The 20,339-nt window shown below is 45.0% G+C and overlaps 1 protein-coding gene across 4 annotated transcripts in view; it reads right to left on the reverse strand.

The window, feature by feature from the left end:
* Positions 1–20,339, reverse strand: part of ZFPM1 (zinc finger protein, FOG family member 1) — a 279,431-nt gene that overhangs the window by 33,229 nt on the left and 225,863 nt on the right. For all 4 annotated transcript variants that reach the window (XM_085639659.1, XM_085639658.1, XM_085639657.1 and 1 more), the window contains 2 exons: positions 5,551–5,653; positions 1,753–1,962 (listed from right to left, as the gene is read on the reverse strand). In XM_085639659.1, the coding sequence (XP_085495785.1) occupies positions 1,753–1,962; positions 5,551–5,653 (313 nt within the window). The remainder of the gene's footprint in view (positions 1–1,752; positions 1,963–5,550; positions 5,654–20,339) is intronic.

Genomic DNA, 20,339 nt, shown 5'->3' on the forward strand with positions numbered 1-20,339 from the left:
TATAAAGCAATAACTGATTGAATCATAACCCATATTATCAGATCCAACAAAGAATTTAATGCACCACCATTGGAGTCCGCACAAGCCTAGTGCAGTTGCCTTGAATAGTCTACCTTCTTTATACAAGCACTGGAAAAGCCAATAGGTCTCAACTTTTTGACTGCCAAAGCAGATCTGTTGGGTTTGCCAACACTTTTTTTGCCAATGCTGTTGAGCATCAGCAAAAAAACAACAACAAAAATGCTTTTGTAAATATTGTGCTGCTGCAGAGTCCACCCAATTATACATTTTATTTTAAAAATTTGATGGAGAGAGACGTAATGGTGGAAAGGTGGGGCTGGTGTGAACGATGGAGAGGAGCCGGATGACTGGGATAAAAAAAATTGCAAAAAAAATGTGAGAAACCAGAGTGTGACACAGAATGGCAGGAAAAGTAACAAATAAGCTGGGAGGGGGAGGAAGAGTTTGGATTTCAGTTGGGCAGCAGAACTAAAGAAAGAGAGCAAGAAAACAAACTCGCATAAAGGGCTAAATGAAAAGATAGGTCCCTCAATGTAAGCAGTGGAAGGATACAAGCCATTCAATAAAGAGGGCAACCAAGAAGATGTACTCTGGTGGAGGGACTGAAAGCAATCAAATGAGAAACAAGCAAATGAGATGGTAAGCAGTGGGCTGACCCAAAGTCCACTCTTAGGACCAGCATTGTTCACAATACATCGTCGACAACAGACAGCTAAGATCTGTCTGAAGGCGAGACCTAAAAAACACACCTTTGTGCTGCGGTCAAACCAGAAGTGGCAGTAAGCTGGCCCACTGAGGACGAATTAGTGGCGGAGGAACCACGCGGAGTAAAAGTCCAAGTGTGGTACAGTCGGACTTATGCAGGGATCTTATCTGGTGGTTAGAAAGTGATACTGTGACAGTACTTTGAGTTGGTCTGACAACATGAAAAACTAGCACCTACCCAGGTCTAGTCAGACATCCCTCATATATATAAGTGACTGAAGGCTGAAACACTATGTTTAGGAAAAAGGATGATGTGAAATGGCCACAAACGGTTACAGATATGGAAACTTAAGTATCGGTATGAACATTTTAATAGGAGGCAACAACGGAGTGTAAGCCAAACTGTACGGAAAGCTAGAACAAGCATTTGCAATGCAATAGGTCTCACATTTATGAGAGTTTGAGCTATTAGCATTGTAAATGACAATGCCTTTTATTTATGTGTTGTTTTTAAAACAGATAAATAAAAGGCATTGTCATTTACAATGCCAATAGGTTAAACTCTCACAGATGCAAGACCTATTTCATTGCAAATATGTGCTATAAAAATGAAAAAAAAGTGTTAGGAAAGAGCATGTCCTGCCTGCAACAGCAGACAGGACACAGCTATTTGAGAAAATAGTGCTCGGAGGCTATAAATAAAGCCTATCGGGCAACAACACACGTAACAGGGGGTGTTGTTCAATGAACAGCCACAGTTTACAGTGGACAATGCCACAAGCCAATGAAAAATGTGGGCGGAGAGTGGGCGGAGCTTCAAGTCCCTACCTCAATACAGCATGCATTGCAGAGCAGCGCGTGCTCTGCCCAGGCTCGACCCAAAAAAGCAAGAACTGGTCACATGAGAAGCAACACTAAGGAGCAGTGTGTGTGATTGCCATAAATGGTGGAATGACTGAGTGCCGAGGTATCACATGACAAAGTACATACAATCTTTAGACAAATGATGTAGGAAGTATTCCTCACTGTTTACAACTGCTGTGGCCAATATGGCCGCCATGCCGGCCTGCTGGGGGAGCAGCTGAATCCCTGAGTGCAGCGCGGCGGGGTAGGGGAGGTCCTCCGGCTCCAGTTTCACCCCGAAGTTTGGGATGGCCTGGGGCTCGGCCATCAGGAAAGTGCTGATCAGTTCATTTTCGGAGATGGCTGTAGTCGTCCTGCACCAGATCTCTTCACCTACCCACCAAAACACAAAGAAACAACTGTTACAATCAGTGGACTGGCTGGAAACTGAAGAGGAGACATGGGTGCCAGAAAATGAAGCTCAGATGTCCAGTCATGTAAAATATCACAGTTCATAATCTCTAGCACATTAAGGTGGTTATAGGACTTCACAAGGTATTTAAAATGGCAGACTCAAATTATCAATTTTCACCATGGCCCATAATCCAAAGGGATTGTCCCAAAGACTTTGTAAATTACAGCAAGCAGCCATCTTTTCGACACAGCTTTTAGAGTCGCTTTCAGTGTGGCTACAGGCTAGCACTTTGTTGTAGCTGTGTATAAAGGGTTTGTTTGGCTGCATAATGAGAAGCTTTGAACCATAGATTGCATTCACACAAAAAATACACAAGTCTACAGAAATAAAATTGTGTAAAGCCTTTTCAGTTTGCAAAACCTGGGGTAGTTTAAAAATGAATCATCTCCTATTTAAAAGGAGGTGAGCATAGCGATAAATGTAGGTCAAATCTGGGACTAGCTTCTACTTTATAAAAAAATGCAATTGCCCAGGAGATTACTTTGCTTCTAGTAAATATATACTCAGAGTTAATCAGCTCAGGATACACCTAAGGCACACACGTAAGCGCCCTAAGCGTGCATATCCCCCTACTCTAGAAATTGCCTGGATTCTAGGAATGTTATGTCCCTTTCCTGACAGTCTGCTCTCTCTGGTCCCACTACAAGGCTGCCTGCGTTTCTGTCTCTAGACAGGGGGTGACATGAAACCATCTCCCCGCCAATCGCACAAGGTGTCCCAATTCCAAAGCATTGTAATAGAAGGTATTGATGGTAGCTAGACGCATGGCAAATGTTTAACTGGCTATATGGACTTAACTTCAGCTAAAACAATAACTGCAAAAACAACATTTAATTTCTGTGTGTATTTGAGTGGCACAATCAAACCCCAAAATATTGGCATCGTGGTGATGACGCAATTATCCAGTTGAGTGCCATGCAGTCTAATGCATGGGACTATGCACGCAGTATAGCCTTGGCATGTTGACCATGTGTCTGTAGTGCCAGAGAGGATTACAATCTGCTGTAAGGCCTCGCTGGTTCTCTAGGCTGCACCAGCCCTTCAATATACTCACAGGAACACTTTCTCTACTGTGACGCAACACGTGGTGCTTTGCACAAATCTCCAACAGGAAAGAAGGATGCAGGTTGGACTTCCTGTCTGGTTAACCTCTGCCCTCTGGAAACAGGATGTGAGCTGCTGAGTGGCTGCACAAAGCCAAAACACCTCCAAAGGTCGAAGGGCAGCGTGCCTCAACACATCCCTTCTCCCTGCTGCCAAAAATCACAAAAAGTGTCCGAGTGTGTCCCCTTATCAGTCGCTGTGCAACACTGACCTGCGGCTCGAGAGAAAAGAAGAACCTTGAGTGGAAGGAAAGATTCCCTGCGTGACTGATCACTGCTGATGGCCAGACAGTGGCATCCTGGCTCTTAAAGAGATACAGACTGGATTTGTTGGTTTACCCTCATAGGGTCTTATTACGAATTTCCTGGATTAGGGTGAGGGGGAACTAGGGCCGGATTCGCCAATTCTAGTCATTAACCATGCTATGCGCCTAAATACCCAAATCTGGAGATCACAAGTTACTTCCCACGGAATAGGTAATAACATGCAGACCGGGAACACTAGCTCCAAATCTCTGCGTTTTCTCCTCTTCAATCCATCATCAGTAAATTTGTAGAGCGCTTCTTGTCACCCGTGAGGGTATCCAGGTGCTGGCATGGTCCAGTTGATTAGGCGGGGTGAATACCATGCCAAAATCCAAGTCCATTTACTACCTGTTTGAAACAGGTGGCAAATGGGCGTAGGGGTTTTCCGGAGGCTCTTGGTGTGGGTGGTGGAGGAAAGAGCTAGGAAGGGGAGACCTGGTGAGGACAGAACAGGGAGGGCTGCAAGCTTCCGTCCATGAGATGCGATGGCCTGGAGCGCTATTCCCCGTGGATACCACTGGGAGCCACTCGTAATGAGGGCCCGAGCGAGGGCCCTTCTACCAAAAGGAATAGCACACTGTGCATTGCACAGTGGACACCACAGTCTTCAGTGGCCTGGATGTCTACATTTTGTTCAAATATGGGACATCGGACCTCTCAATTAGTAAATATGAAGATAAAACCTCCAGATAAAATACTGCAAGCACACAACTTCGTGTACTAAAGTCACTTCCCACTCTACTTTTAAGTTACAGTGCCTCATGGAACACTGATGCAGTTTCTGCCCTCTCACAATGCTCTCGGTTTTTGTCGATGAATACAGACGAAAGCTGAGGCATTGAATTCTGGTTTACCTACCCCAGAGAACTGGAATACGTGCCAAAGAGACAACCGCAGAAAAGCCACGTATGAGACTAAGTAATGATTAATACAGAGTACTGGAGATATGAGGCGAGTCATTGATCTGGGGGTAAGACATCCCAAGTTGGACATGATGGGTGTCTACCACCCGCAAGTTTCCATTCTTAACATTTCTCGACTCCTGTGGCAGCGGTTAGTCAAATGGTGCCGGCAGATGCGGGCAGAGGCTCCATTGGCGGTAGTACAACATAAAATACTGCAGGTCTTTCGTACACCTCCTCCCGTCCCGCGGGCGGGTGAGTCAACTCCTCGCTCCGCAAGGAGGAAGAGCGAGTGTTCAGCCACCAGCACCAATGGCTTTCATGGCCACCGCGGTTAATCTTCCGCTCCCTGGTGACTAGCTCACCTATGACAAGGACAGCAAAACTGCACTCCTGCTAGGCCCCTGGTAAACAATGGGCCAGCAGGGAAGTACACTTCCTTCTTTAGCTCAAAGAAAAACCTGAGGACCGAGGTGGCCTTAAGGCTGACAGGGCAGGAGGCTCCTGCTCCTGTTCTCAAGAAAGAGTAAGAAAAATTAACTTCTACCTTCCTCTAAGATCAGGCTCACTATCCAGAGCTTCAGGGACCAATGGTGGGCTATGAGCTGCAGCACCAAGCTGAACCAACACATACATCATGTGGTCCTACAGCAAGAGGCCTGTTGCTGCTTAATGTTACTGACAAACAGCGGACTATGACTGATGGGCTCTGTTTATCCCACTGCCACAAACGGCTCCCTCATGGACGTCTACTGATCAAAATAGCTGGGCAAGCGCAATTTACAACATATGCCAAAGGTCTACCTAGGACATCATGTGGGTGACCCATTATCCCACCCTAGGTCTACACAGCCACCTAAAGGGAGCTTACAGAAGGTCAAGGTGTCCTGTTTACATTCTGATCCTCCTGCTACCTTCATGAAAACCCAACTGGGTTAATGAGCTGCGGCTATCAGCTGCTATTCCTGCGTGTCCCGAATTGGCATCCACGCTCCCAATCACTACTGCTCCAACTCTTCGAATAATCACACTCCACTTACAAAGTCACATATCCAAACGCAAGCCAACTCAAATCAGCACCACCACACACATCTACACCCCAAAAACGATATCGAGAGCCGGCAATCTCAAGAGGAAGCGAAGAGAGTTATATTTCCTCTGCAGATTGTGCTACGGGGGTGGGAAGGATACACACCTTTCCTGTATATCACTGAATTCGCTTCCAACTCGCTGGACACTAAAGGAAGCTTCGCCAGCCAGCACTGTTTGTCCTCGAGAACCAAGGTCACCGGTGGGCCCTGCCAGAAAGAGAGAAAAGAAAGGGTTAATCAAATTTTTCTCTGAACCACTAAGATATGACATCTCCAACACTACATCTGTGTGCTTCTGAAAACTTCCACCTCAGCAGAAATGAAAGCCATGAGGGAATATACACTCTGGGAGGTTATGCTACATTGAACCGCATCCAATTGGTGTGCAGTTGTGAGCCATTAATGACTGAACACATGTAGAACTAAGGCAATATCTATAGGCACCCGTGAATAACTGCCCAAAATCCTCACCTGCTCAGGAGTTGAATTCCCCGGAGGGAGCCAGATCATCAAGTTCGAACACAAGAAGTGCAAAAAAGAACCAGGAAGTAGGTTTTCTCGATTTATGTTTCTAGGCTCTGGAAAAACACTCGTCCATATATCAGACTTGCCTCGATTGTCATACAACTCAGAAAGGAGCTATGAAACCATTTCTTCTAGAAGCACGTCAAAAACCACTGATATGGATCCACACGGAATAGCGTCCCATGAACTATTCATCAACTTCTCCTTCCTGCTTCTAGGCACACACTCTTGACTCATCCTTGTCCCTTCTGTCGCCCACATAATGATCCATTGCTTCCTAGCTAGGTTTGTGCTATATAAATCCCAATACAAATCTATAAAGGTACTTCGAGTCAAGTCTGAAGTCCAAATTTTCAGCCATGGATGTAATTAGGAAAGGGGGCATCTGACGCGAATCGGGCTCTAGTCCCAACATCATTACTTCAGTCTTGGAAGGGTTGTGCTGAATTTGAAGAGACAGTGATGGGTCATCAAATGCATGGAGGTAGAACCCAGCATTCCAGATCAGCCATACTCATGGTTTCCCTCTTTCGTTTTCATCCCCCTCCCAGCCGTCATCTTATTCCCATGTCTTGTGCAGTGGTTACGCTTCTTTCCCGTTATTTTGGGGTACTATCTAAGCTGTAGTGGTCCGTAGTCTGTTGTATTCTTTCCAAAGTGGTCAGAGAGGACTAGGGATCAGCTCGTCGCTTGTGAATGGATGGAATCGCTGTCTATGTCAGTTCTGCGATCCTGCTTCAATGTTTTTCTTGCTTATAAGTGTGTTTGTCCCTCCCTCGATACATCTGTCTCACAGTGTTCGGAGAGGATGGGGTGTATCCTTCCACTGCTTACCTTAGAGGACTGCTTCTTAGGTTTCACACCCCAGAGAGTGCAAGCTGTCTGTTAGCAAAAAGACCTACTGTCAGCTTACAGTAGGGCTTAGAGCCTGCCCACAGCTTACAATTGGTCAGCTTTATTAGCATTCTCATTTGCTTGCTTTTTGTCAGCTTTTAGCCAAGAGCTACTGGCTTTGCCAATGCTTGTTTCTATTCCTTTCACAAACGGTCTGTGAGACCCAATTAAGAATAGTGAACTGAAGCATGTATGTCTGAATACAATCACCTAGCATAATGCAAATAGGCCTGGGCCTGTGAAGAGGTATCTGCAATTGTTCTTTCAATAACTTAACCCTATTTTCCAACCATGTTTTACCAAAAAAAAAAAAAAAAAAAACGCTCCTAGTGAACACATGGTCGGATACTTCTATCTAACAATGCAAACTCCCTATTCATTTCATTCTGTCTGTTCTGGAACCAGCCCCTCCAGAACCTGTCAATGCCTTCACAAGTCAGGACGAGCCAACATTCCTACACCAAGTGTGGTTGAAATAAATAATGAGGTCCCCAGGATATTGCATAGGAGGAATAAGGTGGTAATTGGGTATATAACGGCGAAGTACATAGGGGGTGCTAGTGGGATTTCAGCAGATGATGGTCTGCTCCATAAAATGCAGAGAAATGCTCCTTCAACCAATGACTCCACGGTGTTAGCCATTCGAATCCCACCGCAAAACCTCAAACTTGTTTTGGTGGAACTGGCTCCACGGTGAAGTAGTTGGACAAGACCGCCCCAGAAACCACCAAAGGATGCGACTTCCACCGTCTCGTAGGACGGACTGAGGATTCTAATGAGGCACATGATGGGTGGAGTTGCTTAAACATCTGAGATGAGCTACATGATAGCGTCAGTTGTAGCACTGCAGAACAAGCACTGGAAAAGCTAAAGCGCGAGGCTTGCACTGTGTGAAGAGGTCTGGTGATATTTACAGTGGGAGAACTACCTTCAATGGGAGGGGGCTGGGTGGGTGCAGCTTGCAGAGTTGCAGTGGGAGGCTTCTTCTAGGAATATGGAAGCTGGTTCCGTTATTGACAGATCTATGTTGACTATGTGGGCAGTAAAAAACTATTTTTCTGCGTCCAATGCCTAATTTGAGACGGTGGCGCCAGGTGGAGCCCACCAGCACTCGTTGGGCATCGACACTTACTTTTCCTCATTAGACTTCAACCATGAACAAGAGAGAAAAAAAACATAAAAAGAGAAAAGGAGCCGGAAGAGAAAGATGGGAAAACAGTGACAAAGGGAGAAAGCAGGGACACAACCTAACATGTAGGAGTGAGATAGGCAGGGAGTGTCTGCTGATAGACTGGAGATGCAGGAGGTGGAATAAAGCCTACGCAGCCTTGATATGCCATACAAAGACCTTCTGCAGAGCCGACGGCAACTTCCGAGCAAACGTTTGGTATCTACACTTATTTTACAAACTAAGCACTGGCTACACCACCAAACCATAAAGTAATTCAAAGGCACAATGTATCATCCGTGAAATGTCATGGCCATGCATAGATTACATGAGCACTCGAAAGAGACATAAAAAGCTGTTGGTCATTGGATGCTAAATAAGGTCTTAGGTTCTCCGCGGGGTACTAAGGAAGGAATCATATTTGAGACCAGTAAAGCAGGAGTAGCAAGATTTTCATCATATTCGCCAACATAGCCTGTGTCTGTGTGCACAAACATGATCGTCTGTTCCCAGAAAACGTCTGCTGGCATCAACAGATGGTGTCACAACGTGAATGGAACTTCTCCAACATCAATTCAACAAGGGAAATAAGAAGGTAAGAAGGGCTGCTGGTGATTTTCAGAACTAAGCAAAACCAAAGGAAATGATGGACGGAGTGTTGAACATTGCAAGCACTCACCCTCAGTCAACTGATCTGGGTTTAATCCATCATCATTCTTTAGCTCACTCCGCCACCCCAGTTCAGACATGGCCATATGCAAATCAGTCTGACCCTGTGCCTCATGAGAACAGTCCAGCCCAAACTGCCAAGCCATGTCTTCCCTGGGCCGGAAACAAGCATCCTGGGACCTGTTTCTGGCTAATCAGCCGTCATCAGCCGGGCTAGCTTGAATCCAGTGGCAAAGTGAGCAAGGGACCCACGTCTGGGCATACCCTGCCAACTTGGGGCGAACAAAGAAAAAACCAATGGGGATGATGGACGGATTGTTGAACATTGCAAGCACTCACCCCCAGTCAACTGTTCTGGGTTTAATCCATCATCATTCTTTAGCTCACTCTGCTACCCCAGTTCAGACATGGCCATATGCAAATCAATATGACCCTGTGCCTCATGGGAACAGTCCAGCCCGAACTGCCAAGCCATGTCTTCTCTGGACCGGAAACAAGCATCCTGGGACCGGTTTTTGGCTAATCAGCCTTCATCGGTCAGACTGATTTGCATATGGCCATGTCTGAACTGGGGTGGCGGAGTGAGCTAAAGAATGATGATGGATTAAACCCAGATCAGTTGACTGGGGGTGAGTGAAATGTTCAACACTCCGTCCATCATCCCCTTTGGTTTTGCGATTTTCAGAACTAGGCATGAATGGAATGGGCATGAATGAATGATAACGAAAGGTGTCTGACACACAGTCTGTCTTCGACATCAGTGAAAGTTGAGCAAAACTATGACATTGTATTTAGCTCTTTTTAGATAAGGATGGGAGACATGGAGGGTTTCTGTAACAGTTAATAATAAAAAAAGATCAAATGAAAGACCACATTTAGTGACTACATATCTGTGATCTCAATATTTCTTATGCGCCCACCAGAGGAAGTATCAACGAAAGGCGCACGTAAGGTTTGCATGTACAAATTACTTTTGTGCAGGTCTTGCGATTGTGATTCAAATTTGTAGAGCGCATTATCACCGTCAGGTCTCTAAGCGCTGTCAAGAGTGAGAGGAGCGTACGGCCCGGGGGTGATTTTAGATTAGGGAGAGCCCCCATGCTTCATGTCTTAACAACCTTCTACCGCATGGAAAGTGGACTCTATTAGTTTTATGAACGCCGCATATTTAGGCTGTACAGGTGCTCAAATATATTAGTACTAATGTGGAATTTTGCTAATGTGATGTTTGCATCAGGTCAGTTTCCTTTTTGTGCTAGCGCCAACGCATTCTGTGTATGGGTTTGAAATTAGATGGTTACACTTATACCAAACCCCTTTTTGCACGTGTTTGCAGTGCAAATTGTGCCCCAAGACATCCTTCCTTGTAAGGGGGGGGAGAGTGGCTGAGGGAACTTTGATAGGTATATTGTTAGCACATAAGGTGGGTACATTCACAGCCGTATGATTGTTTTAAACCGAAATAATTCACTTCACAAATGGCAATGACGCAGATATTTTGTACCAATGCACTTTGCCGCAGTGGAAGAGGAGGATGCAAAGGTTTTCTCAGAGATTGCGGAGTCTTATATGACTGGCTTTAACTTACAGGAATTTGTGCTCAGGGTGTTCATTTATTGTAAAAAAAAAAAAAAAAAAAAAATTAAAAATTCAATAATGTTGACCTTCTAATTTTCACAGCCGAAATTATTTCTTTAAAAAAATGTTTGCATTGTCTCTTTTCAAACCACAAATACAAGCTATTTTCAAGATGAAAACAAAAAAATCATGTCAAGAACAGGACCTCTTATAGTGCGTGAGAGACTAACCAGCCTAAATCAACTTTACAGATTTTTGAAGAGACCTTATTATATTTGAAGTGAGGTTTGTTGCAGGATTTCAGCACAGAGATCTTGCAAAAACGGTAAGCAGTGCGTTTAGAAATACGAAAGAACTACTGTACAAACAGGCAACGCAACCTGAGGTTCAAGATACTACATTGATATGGTCTGCATTAACTTAAATACCTGTAGTATTTTCTTGTACCGCTAGATGGAACCAGGAGCTCACCGAGCTGAGAAATCAACTCCGGTGGTTCTGCTCAACCAACCCACAAAGAACAAGTAATTGTAATTGCATTTCTAGCGCTTACTACCCCTGACGAGGCGTCGAAGCGCTTTTTCGGCGAGTGCCGAGTAAAACTCAGTGTGTGTTTGTGTAAATGGCCAGAAAAGGACACTTCAAGTCTTGCAGCACATCAGGCCTACGTTGCCCTGTGACCGGTGCCTTGTCAGCCTCACTTACAAGCACTTGCTGTGATGGGAATAACCATCAGAAACTTTATTTTATTTGAATAATTGCCAGAACAAGGGTTCTCCACCTGAAACCGTCAAATAGCTAAGCACACTTTATTAAATCGTTTCCATAATCTGTACTGTTTTTTGTTGAACGCACAGCACACTCTTTCCGGCCTCACACACCCTGAACTATTTACAAGGAAGCTGCAGATGGACAAAAAATATTTTTGCGAGTGAGCCGTTCACACAGATGATTCAGCGCCTGTATTGTGCAGGCTACAAATACAAATAATTCTCAATTGCGTGTGAAAAGAATGTCGATTTGTAATCACTGCATCGCAAAATCCTAAACTAATGAACTACCAATTGGACATTGTGATTTCGATGTATATCACCATGTACGCTTATACAGTCAGGCACGTGTATCAGGAGGGCACGCTCATATCGTCACGCACTTGCGTCAAGACACGTTCGTATCGTCATGCACTTGCGTCAGGACACGCACGCGTTAAAGGTCACACATAACTTTTCGGGAAATACAGCAGCAGCAAGACTGTGGTAATCTCTCAACATTCTAGAGTAAGTGAGTCCAAATATCTCTCAATAAATGACCCGCAGATTGCGTTTCAAACGAAATCATAACAAACGGTTCTGTTTCCGGCTCCTCATAAGTAGTGATATTGTTCAATATTCCACATAAGATGTTTTTTTGCACTAAGGTCACATTTTTACATATGCACAAAATGCACAGTTGGAAAAGGAAAAGGTTGCTTAGCAGCAACAACAGTGTTTGTGGCTACACTTGCCATGCAGTACTTGGAGGGCTTTGAAAGGAGGTCACCAACTCGAGAGCCATCTTCCAAGGAATGTCCACACCAGTCACTCCTGTATAATGGATCTGTGGGCCTCCTATGCGGTGCATAATGACATCTGACGCAAATAAACTCCCAGGAAGGAATTGTCCTCGTTGAGATAGAAAAACTAGCTCAAAACGTTAAGACATCAAAAAATTGAATGTTTTAGATTTGTTTTACGTACATTTTTGAAAAGTTATGTTGTTTTGTCTGGGAACATTTTAAATTCATTCAAAGTGTCTGATCCTCATCTAAGATGCTAATTCCCATTGAAGACACAGTTGACCTTGGAAGATGCTGATGACCTCGGAAGTTGAGGATGGCTTTGGAAGAGACGTATCACTTACCCGCTGATCTGTCCTGGCAGATCCAGATTCCCTTAAAAGATGCAGATTGTGCTGGAAGAGCCCGATGGTCAGGATGGATGCAGAAGGCCTAATATGTTTATTCATCTTTGAGGCAGTTTAGTGCGATGGGAGGGATGTCGATGGCCTTGAAACCTTGTTGAGATATGTTGAACATATTGGAAGGGAGTGATCGCCATGGAATAGATTTTGCAACATCCACAAAACCCATCCAGCACATCCCCATTACTATGCAAGTTAAGCAGGAAGTATAAATTGTTGTTTTTTTTCATGGGAAGAAACAAAGACAAACAAACAGCAGCTATAAAATATAGTCAATGTGCTGAATTATTATTCACTTAACAACCCTGATGCTCTTAATATAGGATGTAGGCAGAGGCCATTGATGATACCCCATATGGACCTTTGTGATTTGGACCCAGTCAGGCACCATTATCACCCGGAACTGAAATTAAAGGAAACTCATAGACCAGTGGTTATTAAAAAAAATTCTGAGGACCCATGGGGAGTTCCAGGAAGTCTAATCAGAGGGTCCTGCGAATGTTTTACCCAATTAAATATTAAAATGCATCATTTAATATTCACAAAGTATATACAAACAAGGAAGGGAAAAACATTTGAAAAAGTTTTCTAGATTTGATTGTGGATTACACAAAATATTGCAACATATGAACATTTCTTTGGTGTATATTTGTTTTTGTATGTGTGTATTGGTTTGAGGTCCAATCATTGAAACTGCTTAGGCCGGGGGTTCTTCCCCGCCTTCCAATAATGGCTGAGTGGGGTCTCCAGATTCTAGTGATGATAAACTGGAGGGTCCACAGAAGGCAAAAGGTTAAGTACCGCTGTCTTAGAAAATACACATCCCTTTCCAAACATTGCACGATTACCCCACATGACCTCCACAGAAGTTTTCCCCCCCTTCCTTTTTATTAAGTTTTAGCGGTGCACAGGAGAGGATACCTCCAAACCTGGCACAGACCTGACGAACACCTCCCAGCATTCCTCGTCTCCCTGACCAACACCGGTGGGCATGGGCGGGGGCGGGGTTTCCAATGGTTGTCCAGAAGAACCAGAAAACCACCAGTGTCCAGGAACTCCGCACATGATTAACTATACAGGGACTCCCAATGGGACTTATTTACATAGTCAAGGGTCATCCTGAAGATTGTACATGGACTCCTGGACCTACACTGGACACCTCAGACAGAGGAACTACGGACGGCGCGCCTTTTGCCCTCCAGAACAACTCTCTACCCAAGGACGGGGAGGCAGCTCGCAATACCACGTAGGGCATTAATCGCCACAGCCTTGAAGGGCGCTAAAGAGTTGATTCAACAAACTGTGTGCGCTAGCCAGACAAAACAAAAGTTTACTTGGGTGATTATTACCTCTTAGTGCTATATAGTGCTACGACACCCCTAGTTTGATGTAGCACTATGTCAGTATAGAAGGACGCGGGCAGTCTTCAGATGCCGGTGGTACCTGGCATGCCCTCTCGACTTCTCGCGCTTTGGCTCATCCGCGAGGTCCCCGCGCCACCCCACCCCCCTCTCTCCGACACTGGATTTTTTCGTCTTTTATTCGTCTCTAATGAATATTAATGAGCAGCAAGAGGGAAAATTAATCTGGTTGATCCTTTCGATGGCTGCAGCCGTAACGATAGGAAATCTAATTATTCCATCCCAATATTTTTTAAAGCCCTCAAACTGGGGATGACAGCCTCCGTCAGTTCACGCTTATCACTCCGAGGGCCGGAGTGTTCGCAGCGTGATAAAGGCTCGCGAGCCCTCTGCTGACTGCGCAGAAATCCGCCTCACTTTCCAACGGGGGGCTGGGGGCCCAGCTCCTCTAAACAAAACCCATAACGGCTCCGCGGAGATAACCTGCGGCGCACGTGCCCCCACCTCACCGGTTACCTTCCTTGCTTGAGAGATGCACGTCACGCAGGAGCATCAGGGCGGGCGTTGCTTCTGTGACTTTTAATATAGCTCTTCATATCGAAGATCGTCCGGTTTCAAAGCGCTGTCGGTTTTCATGTAATAGGACTAAGACAACAGACGACGAAAGGATAAGCCCAAGAACACAGTTTTGGGTCAGGGAAAGCCAAGATTAGAGATGTTCGGGTTCTGCAGTCGACAATTTAAAACCTACGTCAGCCCTATAAGGGACATAAGTGGGCAAACTAACTCGAACTGGCAATAATACAACGCACTCCGGATTGCGGGGGCGCCCAGGGTGGCACCCTGCAGAGCTGAGCAGTTCAAGTTGCCTTTTACTTCTGAGCTGTTTCGACCAGAAGGATGGCAGACTGAGTTTATTTCCACCCACCCAAACCTTCCAATACTCTTCAGCCACCGTACCTCCTCCTCCTATGCCACCCCAAATGTTAATGCTACAGCAGGGCGCATTATCGGGCTTGGCAGCAGAGCGAGCCGAACATTCCTCCAAAGGTTGGCAGCAGTGGGCAGGCCTCTTTTCCATCACAAAATGTACACCTCCCCGACATCACTCCCAGCCATCTATTACCATCCAATAAAATGTCTCAAAGAGGCAAATGTGCGAACACGTGTTCCAAATCCCTGCAGGGCTGCCCCAGTCTTCTATGCTTCTAAGATCGATAAATGAGCATCACATTTATTTAGCACCAATAATTACGTAACAAACTAAGGTCCCCTCCAGATTTTTAGACCTAGGCATAGAGGCAGCCAAAAGACTAATCACGAAAAAGTGGAAGGCACCCGATCCCCCCCACACATACAAGCATGGAGACATTCCACATACGCATGGGCAGAAAATATGGCGATCCGGCGCAAAGAAATCAAAGGTCTTAGGAAAATACCTATATCCGCAAACTGGGAAGCAATTCTGTCAGCGCTACAGCAGAGCGAGGAACCAGCCAGACTAAACTCCACAGACTTCATAAAATCACTTTTTCACGCATGTGGCAAACAATTTTTTTTATTGCCACTTCACTATTCACATTTCACGGTCCTGAAGAAAGCCTCATTTAATTACACCGAGGCTGAAACATGTCAACCTCTTTTTAGACAGAACTATAGAAGATCATTTTCCCTTCATAATATCTCACTTTGTTTTTAATATGCCCAAAAACCCTTTAAATAAAGCACCACTCATCTGGGCACTTTAGAGGCATTTTAAAGACACTTCTTCGCACTCACACCTTCACAAAAAAACCTGCTCCACTGTAATCAGGTATTGTAGCACAGCTGGGTTGTATTCAGCAACCCAGCTGGGAACCCAATGATGAAGCATGCCACCAACTAGGTTGGTGGATGAGGGTTCTTTTAACAACCTTAATGGTTTCCTGCACTCTAGTATCCAGTAGCGAGTAGGACATTCCTCATGGAATAACCTATGAGGAGTGCGTCCAAGTTGTTATATTTATTAACGTATAGGGAAGAGGACGTACTCCTTTCCTTCTTGCTCTCTCCTTTTTTTTAAAGTAAACTCCACAGACGCCTGATCCGACTGAGTGACACCACGCATGCGACCTGTGCCTCCAAGCAATAGGCGAGGCACACACAATCAGATGCACAAGATACTCTAACTCAGTCCCAAGATTTAAGCCCTATCCCCCAGTTGTCAAACGCACTATTCATAGGGATCACCTGAGCAGCATTGATCCTCATATGTTACTCATTGTATGATACAATTGAACAACAAACTCATTGCCTCGGACAGGGAGTGCAAGTCTAGACATGTGAAATTTAAGAGCGCCAACACACAGCCATGCCTACAGGTGGAGCATTTGTGATGATGTAATCACTACTAATGTAATGATGTAACAAGGTTGATACTACTGAATGTTAAAATAGAATGTGCTAATCGTTGATGCTACAAATGGAAAAATCAATACTTATTATTTAAAAAAAAAAAAAAGGCATTTTAGAGGAGCAACTCTCATTCCAGATTCACAGAACCGCATACAAAAATGGGATTTTAACTACAAATGGAGTGCGCACACAGAAATTCCACATCAGTGTGGCGGATTATTTGTTAAATGGGAAGGGATTGTGGGCTTTACTGGGTGGTCCATCTATAGAGGGTGAAGACCCACATACTCATCCGTTTGTGCACAACCACCAAAATTCACCCAGTAAACACTTGCAGATATACTCCTTCCAAAGCCAAAAGTAAATTGTATTTTTTTAATTTAGAATTTGATATAGCGCAAGCTAGATGTGTTGATAGACAGGATAAACCCTAAAAACTGAAGAGGGGCTGAGGAAAGCATTTTTTCCAGGGCAAAGACAAAATTCCAGCGAAGAAAGAAAAAAAAGTCTGCATGTACACTAGCAACTTTGTATCACATTTCTGCATGTGAAAAAAGTGCACCTGCCACAAATTTGCAATCTGAAATACTTGCAGCTTTGAATAATACTAGAATACTTTATGTCCAAAGGTTTCAAATTTGCTCCATGGCTAGAGATAATCGCATCACTCACTGAGCCTTTTCTTCCCTTTTGGGGACTTGGGAGATTTACAGATGGGTCAGGTTGTATACTTTCTAAAAACACATAGAACTGTGAAAAAATGCAGTCTGAAGTCACACTGGTAGCCATGATCCATCACTTCTCAAAGCAGGAAAGAAGCAGAAAGGAAATAGAAGCTGCAGGGGTAGGACAGGTGGGAGGTAGAGGAGAGCTAGGCTGGCTTGTCAGCTTCTAAGCACCAAGTGCCTGCGACTTAGTAAAATGTGCCGCACAATGTACTCACCTTCTCGTATGTAGAGCGAAGATCTGCAGTGTTTATTGTCAGAGACGGAGTGGGCTTGAGAGGAGCAGGGAGATCACCCGATGCCACTCCTCAAATCCTTGTGTGGATTTCATTTCCGCGAGAGTTGGGGGATTGTTCAAGAGAAAATCCCGGCGCAAGTGCACTTGCCAGCTTTTTTCGTCTACAAGGTGAATAAGTCTTTTACTGTGGAGAAACCTCATTCTCTACACCCCACCAATTCTTCATGTGTTCCCTTCGCATTCACACCCTGCAAAGGGGATTTACTCCTGTCCTTGACAGGGATGATAAGCCCAAAACAAACACAATGACAACGGCCTACCACTGGTAGTAGAGTTACCCGCGTGAAACTCCTTGTGTGGTGTGTAAAACCACCTTTTCTGAGTGTCACACGTGGCTGTACAGCCACAAACAAATTATTTGCACTTGTAAATTCGACCCACATTGTGCAAATATATTTATAAATTCGCCCAGTGTGATCCTGGGCAGACTGCTCGGCCTCCCACAGCACAAGCATTTGCATGCTCGAGTTGGTGATTTCTTTTACCATTTGGTGGCTCTTAAACACAGTCTCTTTATTCATGAGATTGCCAAAGAGGACCCCACTCAGTGGGTGGTATCAGAGAAATGGAAACAATGGTGGATGGAACAAGACTGACCAACAACGTCCCTTAACCCCAACTGCTTCCCCAAAAAACAAGCACTGGCATAGCAAATATCTCACATTTTTCACGGTCAGCCTTTTGGCTATACCAATGCGTGTTTTATTCTGTTTTTTTGTAAACCTTTGTTGCTGAGGAGCTGCGGGCGTTTGATTAAAAGTAAAACATATATAAGTATCAAAAAGCGCACATTGTCCTGGTAGTTTGAGGCACTCATGGGAATTAATTTGCGGATGTGCTCCGTGTGAAAGAAAGGTTCTTAGTGATTTTGGCAAATAACTGATGTGGGCTGCTCCACTGCCCCATTCTGCATGGTGCAGTGGGGCAGCTGGAAGACCTTACATGTAAGTATGCTACATACAAGTTTGGTTAAATCAAAATGTGTTGGCTAACACTAGGTCTAATACATAGCGCCTGCTTCCAGACCCATCAACACGTGATTGGCTGCTGCAGTCCCATTGGCAGAGCTTCCAAGCGGCTGCTTGCCATGTGTGTGTGCCACTTTTACCCAGCCAATGCTTTTTAGCCAACAGTGGTTTGCCCTCCGTAACTTGTACGTCCATACATAAAATGATAATTCCGAAAGAAATGCATCACCTAGCTGTACAAGTAGCCAAGTCCAACCACTAGATGGCGACATTACCTGGCCTTATTCACTAGGTCAGCGCAAGTCAATTTATTGGTTAACGGGGATGAAAGAGTGGTCTCTTTCCTGCCCTTATTCGAGCTTGCAACCTGCCAGCCTGGAGGTAAAATGGAACAAATAAAAGATAGAATGGAAAATAAGCTAGCCACTTGCTAGCCACAAGATTAAAAAACATGGTACACAACGGACCCCTTTTGGCTGCAGTGTCAGCTCTGAAAGTACATATGGGTCCCAAAAATCATCTTCCCTTTCAGTGAAAAAGTTGTAGTTCTTAGCCTGGGAGGCTAGGGTGCTCCTCTCAGCACATCTCGTAAGATGCCTCTTCTGGTGGTCAAGTCACTCATTAGCAATTACTCGTGCACGAGGTAGGCTAATTAATAGGATTGTTTCTCACGGGTATTGTGAGGTTGTGGCTTTTTGATTAGCTGTCTATAGGCCCGATGATCGCCGATTTCCAGTGCTAACTTTTAAGCAAACATTTGGAATTCTGGGATTTGTAGTCTTGCCAACTGAAGGCCTACAAATGACTGAGATAAAAAGCCAGGCCTGGATACTGGTGTCCCTGAAGACATGGGACCAGCCTACAACAATTCAGTTATTGAAGGCTTCGTAAGCTTTATAAACTTAGCTGATAGTAAATATTGCAGACTGAGTGGCACTCATGGAGAGGGCGTGGTGGGTGATGATTGAGGCTAACCTCATGGTTTGACGTTCTTTTTCACTTTTCCTGAGCCAATTTTAAGCACGTTATTATCTTATTGACTTTTCGGTGGGTTTAAGCCCCATTTTCCTTACCTTATTAAAATGTATCCATATCTTTCTTGACAGGCGAAAATGATGGACGGAATGCGAATAAATAATACATTCACCCCCAGTCAAAAGATCTGGGTTAAATCCATTGCTTTTGGTCACCATGCCATTCCAGTTTGAACCCAGCCATATGCAAATCAGTCTTGACCCTGTGACTCATGGGTACAGTCCAGCCCGAACTGCAAGCCAGGTCCTCCCTGGAACGGAAATAAGAATCCTAGGACCAGTTTCTGGGTATTACCCTTCATCAGCCAGGCTAGCTTGAATCCAGTGGCACAGTGAGCAAGGGACCCACGTCTGGGCATATCCATCCAACTTAGGGTGAAAAGGGCTACGCAGACAAATGATGGACGGAATGCTTAATAAATCATACATTCACCCCCAGTCAAGAGATCTGGGTTAAATCCATAGTTCTTTTGCTCACCATGCCACCCCAGTTTAGACCCAGCCATATGCAAATCAGTCTTGACCCTGTGCCTCATGGGAACAGTCCAGCCTGAACTGCCAAGCCAGCTCCTCCCTGGAATGGAAACAAGCATCCTAGGACCGGTTTCGGGGTTCTGGCTGATGAGGGCCAAAAGCCCGAAACTGGTCCTAGGATGCTTGTTTTCAGTCCAGGGAGCACCTGGCCTGGCAGTTCGGGGTGGACTGTTCCCATGAGGCACAGGGTCAAGACTGATTTGCATATGGCTGGGTCTAAACTGGGGTGGCATGGTGAGCAAAAAAACTATAGATTTAGGCCCAGATCTCCGTACTGGGGTGAATGTATGACATTGTTCTGCATTCTGTCCATCAATTTTTCTTTTTGCAGGTGAAAATTGTAAACTGTAACAAGTATATATTCCCACGTGTTTAGCTGTAAATGCACACTCCGGTTTCTGTTGTTTAAGTGCGCTAAGTAGCCATATACAATAGAACAACGCACCCGCCTAAAAACAACAGCATTGTAGCAGTAACATGTGACGCCTGCGGTATTATTAATGTCCATTGAGAAGCTAAACCTCTTTTTTTTAACCCCATGCACGGTCAAGGGAGTGATCAATGTTCCTGGAGGTCATGACTGATAGCAGGAATAGACACCCAACAAAATACCCGATTTCTGTACACTTCTGTTTCTGTTCCGGCGGGTCTGTGCTCTTTATCGGCCGCTTTGGTCTTCAGTCCCTAGGAGTGAGGGTCCTGAAAGCAGGGGGTTGAAACGAGCCCTCCGTTTAGGTGGATGGGAGTTTCAGCAGAGGGCCCGGGCAGGTTGAAGGGCTCGAGCAG

The sequence above is a fragment of the Triturus cristatus genome, chromosome 12 (genome assembly GCF_964204655.1).
Source record: "Triturus cristatus chromosome 12, aTriCri1.1, whole genome shotgun sequence".
Classification (NCBI taxonomy): domain Eukaryota; kingdom Metazoa; phylum Chordata; class Amphibia; order Caudata; family Salamandridae; genus Triturus; species Triturus cristatus.